The 8438-nt window shown below is 48.1% G+C and overlaps 2 protein-coding genes across 2 annotated transcripts; both read left to right on the forward strand.

The window, feature by feature from the left end:
* Nucleotides 1-468: 468 nt before the first annotated feature.
* Nucleotides 469-4084, forward strand: LOC109750354 (probable adenylate kinase 1, chloroplastic). The gene is made up of 2 exons (XM_020309321.4): nucleotides 469-889; nucleotides 4067-4084. The coding sequence occupies exons 1-2, from the start codon at nucleotides 587-589 to the stop codon at nucleotides 4082-4084; spliced, it is 321 nt and encodes a 106-aa protein (XP_020164910.1). The 5' UTR covers nucleotides 469-586.
* Nucleotides 4085-4901: 817 nt separating this feature from the next.
* Nucleotides 4902-7750, forward strand: LOC109750374 (probable adenylate kinase 1, chloroplastic). The gene is made up of 4 exons (XM_020309338.4): nucleotides 4902-5469; nucleotides 6398-6538; nucleotides 6861-7133; nucleotides 7316-7750. Exons 1-4 carry the CDS (start codon nucleotides 5167-5169, stop codon nucleotides 7457-7459), a joined length of 861 nt encoding a protein of 286 aa, XP_020164927.1. The 5' UTR covers nucleotides 4902-5166; the 3' UTR covers nucleotides 7460-7750.
* Nucleotides 7751-8438: the final 688 nt, after the last annotated feature.

An 8438-nucleotide genomic window follows, 5' to 3' on the forward strand; every position in this document is an offset into this window, starting at 1 on the left:
ATGCCTCTGTCTTGACCAGGAAGGAGTTTCGGATGGCTGCTGGTCGGACCACTATGACCTGGAGTCTGGTCGCATTTGATCACCCTTATATCATCCCTACATTCGATGCCGATTTAAGGGGTGCCGGTCACGGACGTATAGGAACTAAGTGTGAGGTCCGATTGATCAACATTTTTTGACCGGGCGGACGTTGAAGACGTTTACGGAGGAAACAGGGTCCGGTAGATGCTGAGAAAGGATATTCTCCGGCGTCCAGATTCGAATCGGACGGTGAGACCGTACTACTACTGCCGTTCGGCACGAACAACTTTAACCTCGCGCGCGCCACGCATGCACCCGTTCCAGAGGACCACGGACACCGACAGGTAGGGCCGGTGCACGCGTTGGCACTGGACCCGCGCCACGTCTCCCTCGCCTCAGCCCGGCATCGTCTTCTCCCCCACCCCCCGCCTCCCTCCCCATCCTCGTCGCATCTGTGCTCGCGAAGCCGCTGCGCGCGCGTACAAATACCCGGCGGAGGAAACGGCGAGGGGCCACCGAACCCTAAAACCCCACGCCTCCGTCTCCGCCACGCGCCTGCCTCACCATGGCGGCCGTACAGCGCCTGCTCCGCTCCTCCTCCGTCGCCGCGGCGGGCAGGAGGCGCATGGCGACGTCGCTGGCGCCCGGGCAGGCGCCCGCGGCGGCGCCGGCCTTCCCGTTCGCGGGGGCGGAGAGGAGGCGCCGGCCGGCGCACGAGAGGAACGTGCAGTGGGTCTTCCTGGGCTGCCCCGGCATCGGCAAGGGCACCTACGCCAGCCGCCTCTCCCGCCTCCTCGGCGTGCCCCACATCGCCACCGGTGACCTCGTCCGCGACGAGCTCGCCTCCACCGGGCCCGATGCTGTGCAGGTGAGTCCCTCTCCCCCATTTCCCTCCCCGCTGATTTCCAGATCCCGATCTGGATCTGTGATTGGGATTCGCGGCTCGTTTCTGCTCGTTTCTGCCCGCTGATTTGTTTATTGATCTACTGCAAAAAGAATCAACTGAAAAGAACATTTCTGTGATTTATGAAAACTAATCTCGTGCGCGCAAAGTTCTGTTTTTTGCAGCAAGATCAAATAACTATCACGTTAGGTTGTCCTAACGGTTTTACTTGGCACAAACACTAATTAAAACACAAAACCACATCTAACCAGAGGCTAGATGAATTATTTATTATTAAACAGAACCAAAAAGAAAGAAACAAAAATAAAATTGGGTTGCCTCCCAACACGCGCTATCGTTTAACGCCCTAGCTAGGCATAAAAACAAGGATTGATCTAGGTATTGCCATCTTTGGTAGGCAACCCATAAGTGGCTCCCATAATGGATTCATAAGGTAATTTAATCATCTTTCTAGGGAAGTGTTCCATGCCTTTCCTTAACGGAAATTGGAATCTAATATTCACTTCCTTCATATCAATAATTGCACCAATCGTTCTAAGGAAAGGTCTACCAAGAATAATAGGACATGAAGGATTGCAATCTATATCAAGAACAATAAAATCTACGGGAACATAATTCCTATTTGCAACAATAAGAAAATTGTTAATTCTTCCCATAGGTTTCTTGATAGTGGAATCCGCAAGGTGCAAGTTTAAAGAGCAATCATCAAATTCACGGAAACCTAGCAAATCACACAAAGTTTTTGGAATCGTGGAAACGCTAGCACCCAAATCACACAAAGCATAGCATTCATGATCTTTAATTTTAATTTTAATTGTAGGTTCCCACTCATCATAAAGTTTTCTAAGGATAGAAACTTCCAACTCAAGTTTTTGGTCATAAGATTGCATCAAAGCATCAACGATATGTTTAGTAAAAGCTTTATTTTGACTATAAGCATGCGGAGAATTTAGCACGGATTGCGACAAGGAAATACAATCTATTAAAGAACAATTATCATAATTAAACTCCTTGAAATCCAAGATAGCGGGTTCAATGCTATCTAAAGTTTTGACCTCTTCAATCCCACTTTTACCAATTTTTGCATCAAGATCTAAAAACTCCGAATTATTGGGACGCCTTTTAACTAAAGTTGACTCATCTCCAGTACCATCATTATCAAGATTCATATTGCAAAACAAAGATTTAATAGGGGACACATCAATAACTTTTAGATCTTGATCTTTATTCTCCTAAAATTTTTCCGGTTTAGCGGCCATCTTATTAACTAAGGTGGCCTGCTTATCCGAGATTTCAGCTATTAATTTTTCAAGATGAACAATCTGAGATTTCAAACCATAAAATTCCTTAGACATACCACTAAGCTCTTTATTCATGTATTCCATAAAGCCTTTTTGTTCCTTAAGCTCGTTTCTAAAGAAATTATTGTGCTCAAATTGTAAAGTCATAAAACTTCGGACATTGCTTTCAATCTCTTCCTGTCTTTTAAGGTGAAGATCACCAAATCTAGGCAGGGCCATAGGGGCAACAAGCAACAAGAGGCAAGCAAAAAAGAGGCGAACGGAAAAGAGGGCAAATAAAACGGCAAGGGTGAAGTCGGGGAGAGGAAAACGAGAGGCAAATGGCAAATAATGTAATGCGAGGGATAAGAGTTTGTGATGGGTACTTGGTATGTCTTGACTTGTGCGTAGACTCCCCAGCAACGGCGCCAGAAATCCTTCTTGCTACCTCTTGAGCACAGCGTTAGTTTTCCCTTGAAGAGGAAAGGGTGATGCAGCAAAGTAGCGTAAGTATTTCCCTCAATTTTTGAGAACCAAGGTATCAATCCAGTAGGAGGCCACACGCAAGTCCCTCGCACCTACACAAACAAATAAGAACCTTGCAACCAACGCGATAAAGGGGTTGTCAATCCCTTCACGGCCACTTGCAAAAGTGAGATCTGATAGAGAAGATAAGATAATTTTTTTGGTATTTTTATGATAAAGACTAAAAGTAAAGAAAGCAAAATAAACGGTAATAGAAATTGCTAGTTGTTGGGAGATTAATATGATGGAAGATAGACCCGGGGGCCATAGGTTTCACTAGTGGCTTCTCTCAAGATAGCATAAATATTACGGTGGGTGAACAAATTATTGTCGAGCAATTGATAGAATTGAGCATAGTTATGAGAATATCTAGGTATGATCATGTATATAGGCATCACATCCGCGACAAGTAGACCGACTCCTGCCTGCATCTACTACTATTACTCCACACATCGACCGCTATCCAGCATGCATCTAGAGTATTAAGTTCATAAGAACGGAGTAACGCTTTAAGCAATATGACATGATGTAGAGGGGTAAACTCAAGCAATATGATATAAACCCCGTATTTTTATCCTCGATGGCAACAATACAATACGTGTCGTTTCCCTTACTGTCACTGGGATCGAGCACCGCAAGATTCATGCAACAGCGAAGGGCTGAAGGAAGAGCACAGGGGTTGCGCATCGGAACGGCTCCGTCGCTCCCCTCCTTGAAGACTCATGCAACAGCGAAGGGCTGAAGGGAATGCGCGTCGGAGCGGGAGGTGACGCAACCGACCCATGTCTATTATGATTAAGACTAATGCTTCTCCGTCCTTTTTGGTCCCACGTCGTTGATCCACAATGTTTTACACCGATTTAAGAGTGTTTCCCTCGACATGGCTACCGGCAAGTAGCAATAGAGTAGAGATAGCATGGTCTAAGGCTGCAGGGGCGCGTGTAGAGCGCACGCGGGGGGGAGGGGGACGTGGGGTATAGGGAAAGCTATGCCTTTTAGGAAAAATGTCAAAAAGAAGGGGGAAGAAGTGGCGACTCTCGATAGGAAGAGAGAAAATGAGCCGTGATAACTCAAGTTGGCCCTGTGAGAGCATCTACAGCTGCAGCCTGTAAATTTGAGCCCTCAAACGTCAGCGGACGCACCCGCAGACAATGGCCGGGCGGGCCTCAAATTTTTACCATTTGCAAACACAAACCCTATTTTCAAAACAGCTAATACATGCAAACATATGCACGTCGATCATTTTGGAAGCTGCGGATGTTGGGTCGGCGGGGCTGTCGAAAAACACCGAATAATAAAATGCTCATACTAAGATTTTCACATCGGTATTGGGCAGGCAGGTTTGGATGTTTAGTCCCACCTCACCGCGTGAGGAGCTAGTCGACCGACTTAAATAGCCGAGTCGTCCAGAAGTGATAAACTTCAGTCATCAATGCATCCTTTGTTAAGGAGATGCACTATCACTATTATTTTTATGCCGATTACAGAGAAGATTAATAGTCATGGTCTATCATCTTCACAAACGGAACACTGATGTTCGCACAGCTCTTTTTGAATCACAATGTTACGAACGGGGCAAGTGTCTAGGCCAAAAATAATAATTTGATGAACAATTTAAAAATCTCTTTGATAGTAGTACGACTATCACCGTATATGAACGAGATGAACTTAACACTCGATGAACAACCATCGGTTGACGAAATGCAATCTAGTGTCAAAGCTACCTCGTTCACACAACGAGAATTGATCGTCCTATGCAACAAGAGAGAAGCTTGTAGTTATCCGCCGGCGTGCCGATTTAAGCCGGTCGGCGTCCGTCTCGCGCAGTGAGGTGGGACTAAAATTTGGATGCCTCTGTCTTAACCTGGAAGGAGTTTCGGGTGGCTGCAGGTGGGAGTGGGACCGCTATCACCTGGAGTCCGGCCGCCCTTATATCGCCGATTTGAGAGGTGCCGGTCAGCGGGTGTATATGGATCAAGTGTGAGATCCGGTTGAATCATTTCTTTTGTCCACCGGATGTTAAGGACGTTAGGGATGAAATTGGGTCCAGTAGATGCTGAGAAAGGATATTCTCCGGCATCCAGATTCGCATCGGCACAAACATCCAGATTCGAATCGGACGGTGAAACCGTACTACTCTACTGCCGTTCGGCACGAACAGCTTTAACCTCGCGTGCGCCACGCATGCAGCCGGTCCAGAGGACCACAGACACCGTCAGGTAGGGCCGGCGCACGCGTTGGCACTGGACCCGCGCCACGCCCTCCCTCGCCTCAGCCCGGCATCGTCTTCTCCTCCCAGCCCCCCTCCCCACCCTCGTCGCATCTGTGCTCGCGAAGCCGCCGCGCGCGCGTACAAATACCCGGCGGAGGAAACGGCGAGGGGCCACCGAACCCTAAAACCCCGCGCCTCCGTCCCCGCCACGCGCCTGCCTCACCATGGCGGCCGTACAGCGCCTGCTCCGCTCCTCGTCCGTCGCCGCGGCGGGCAGGAGGCGCATGGCGACGTCGCTGGCGCCCGGGCAGGCACCCGCGGCGGCGCCGGCCTTCCCGTTCGCGGGGGCCGAGAGGAGGCGCCGGCCGGCGCACGAGAGGAACGTGCAGTGGGTCTTCCTGGGCTGCCCCGGCGTCGGCAAGGGCACCTACGCCAGCCGCCTCTCCCGCCTCCTCGGCGTGCCCCACATCGCCACCGGCGACCTCGTCCGCGACGAGCTCGCCTCCACCGGCCCGGACGCCGTGCAGGTGAGCGTCCCTCCCCCCATTTCCCTCTCCGCCGTTTTCCAGATCCCGATCTGGATCTCTGAATTGGGATCTGCGGCTCGTTTCTGCTGAGGTGTATAGACCGCAGATCCGTAGAGGTGTGCCTAGTCATGGTGCGTGGTCTGCCTCTACGTGATCCGCCCTGAAATGGTTTTCGGTCGGCCATTTACTTGACCTAGATTTAGATCCAGGGGTAAAGATTTTAGTTTTGTACAGAGCATTACGGTGATGTGCGAATTTGAGCTCGAGTTGGACATGATATGCCATCTAAATTCAGTGAGCTATTGCGATCCATTCCGTCTCCGTTGCAGACCCGAGATCATAATTTGGTAGGAATTTTGCATCTATTATAGATATGTGGATTGAGAACGAAAAAGCCAAACAATAGTGATTTTTTCTTTTAGAATTCATAGACACCAACTCCTTCGGCTATTTTATTCCAATTGGGAATGTGTAGCTGGCTATTCACTAAAACTTTTGCTAATACTTCCAATAATACTTCCAATTTGGAAAGTGTAGCGAGCCACTAGAAGATTTTCTAATACTTCCAATCCTGGATAGACGGGAAGAATAAAGAGATACTTATCCTGTTGCTCGTCCATAGCTAATACTTCCAATTGGAAAAGTTTAGCGAGCTATTCAATAGAAGATTTTCTGATACTTCCAATCCTGGATAGACAGGAAGTATAAAGGGATACTTATCCTGTTACTCTCCCTAGAGTCCATAGCTAAATTGCTTACGAACTATCAATGTACCGTTCATATTTAATTAATGGTAATGATGCATGCAACGGATTTTTTTCTACCGTGTATTGACATGGGAGCTGCATGATCGTGCTATATTAGCTCTGCCCTTTATCTGATTATCCTTTTTTTCCTTTGGAAATGACATGGTTGGTTTTTCTTGCAGCTTAAGGAAATTGTTAATCAAGGAAAGCTGGTTTCTGATGAAATTATCATCAATCTCTTATCTAAACGGCTTAAGAAAGGAGAAGAGAAAGGCGAATCAGGGTTTATTCTTGACGGTTTTCCACGCACCGTAAACCAAGCGGTGAGGATCATTTTGCATATCACGAGTCATTTCTGCTTTGTTTATTCCTACTGGTAGAATGAACTTGGTGATTGAATTCCATCTATGTCAATTAATTATTTTCCTGCTCACTTGATTATACAGAAGTGCAATACAATATATCTAAAAATCTTTATTTAGAGGTGTGATTGTGTGAGTACTTTCTGCTCAGCTTGCTGATATATAACGCTTTGATTAACTGGCTGTGTCAAGCAAAAGCTGCTATCAGATTCTCTTTGATGGTTGTTTACTTAATCATGATGTTCCAAACTAACAATGTTTTTCTTCCATATGCCTTGCTCAGGAAATTCTTGACGGAGTTACAGACATTGATATGGTGGTTAATCTGAAGTTGAGAGAAGATATCATAGTACAGAAGTGCCTTGGTAGACGGATTTGTGGCCAATGTGGTAAGAACTTCAATTTGGCCTGCATTGATGTCAAGGCCGAAAATGGGCTACCACCGATCTACATGTCACCATTGTTACCCCCCAATAACTGCATGTCGAAGCTTCTTACTCGAGACGACGACACCGAAGAGGTTGTTAGAAACCGCCTACGGATCTACAATGAAATGGTATTGCACTCTGCTTTTCCACTCTTGCTACATAACTCCTTGCTGTTTACTCCAGCTAGTTTAATTTAGTTCCTGAAGCATACGGTTCTTGCACTCTGTTAATGTGCCGAGCAGCATCAGTAGCGCTACATTGTTGCATACTTGATGGAACTGTATTCACAAGTAGCATTTTGTCTTTTCAGAGTCAACCTGTGGAGGATTTCTACCAGAAGCAGGGAAAGGTTCTCGAGTTCGATTTACCCGGAGGAATCCCTGAATCTTGGCCAAAGCTGCTCGATGTTCTGAATCTCGAGGACCAGCAGGAGATGAAGTTGGCCGCGGCGTAAGTCCTGTGGGACATACCTTACATAGTCCAAAGCATACCATACATTTTTTCAATAATGGAAAAGGGATAAAAGAACTCTTGTTTCCATAGATATGTGTGCCTTTGTGAGCGTAATTTTTGACCAGTAGCGAGCTGTTTATTCTTGCCGGCGTTTTCGCGAGCCGGTGCTATGTAACGATCATAACGATATTTTGATCCTGACTTTTTTGAGTTAGGGGTTTGTGGTGCGTAAGGACACCATGTAATGTTGATTCAAAGATGAAGAGTGGTAGACCGTCATCTGTGCTTTTTACATTCCGATTCTGGTGGTAAGCTTGTCGCGTCGGGCGATTAGGTTAGCGGAGCATGTTATGAGCTTAAATTAGTTCCTATTTTCAGTTTCATTCGATTCAAGTGACACATGCTGGATCTTCTGAAGAAAGATGATGCAAGTTCCTATACACTAAATGTAGTGTCATTTTTCTTTCCTTTTCTTCCATGGTGCATGCTTATGCTACCGAGGCGTGTGGGCATCTGGCATATGATATGTGTCCATGCCCGCATCTTCAACCGAGTAACCTGTCGCTGATCAAGTCGCCGCTTGCCTGTATCGTCGTTGACGGGGTGGTGTCGCCACCCCATGCGCCCCATGCGAGCGTATCCTCGCCAGGTGCTCCGGGTTCGCCGCCCCTGCCGACTCCGCTACGCGCGCGGCCGTCGTTCGAGTTAGGGTGTCGGCGAGGGTATCAGACGCAACCGATCCTATCCCTTCGCTTCCGCCATGCATCGGTTCCTTTGCCGCACGCGCTCCGGTGACGACCTCGACTCGTCGGCGAACAACCCCTTCGCCCCCTTCCCTCTGGCCGCAGCTCCTCCTCCTACGCCCTTGGCGACCCCTGCTCCACCGGCCGCGCCCCGCGCGGCGCGCCTCGCCCCCGACGTTCTCCGCGGCAAACAGGCCGTACCCGAGGCCGCCCCTCCTCCCCCGACTCCGGCGGCTG

Source organism: Aegilops tauschii, chromosome 4 (genome assembly GCF_002575655.3).
Source record: "Aegilops tauschii subsp. strangulata cultivar AL8/78 chromosome 4, Aet v6.0, whole genome shotgun sequence".
In the NCBI taxonomy this organism is placed as follows: domain Eukaryota; kingdom Viridiplantae; phylum Streptophyta; class Magnoliopsida; order Poales; family Poaceae; genus Aegilops; species Aegilops tauschii.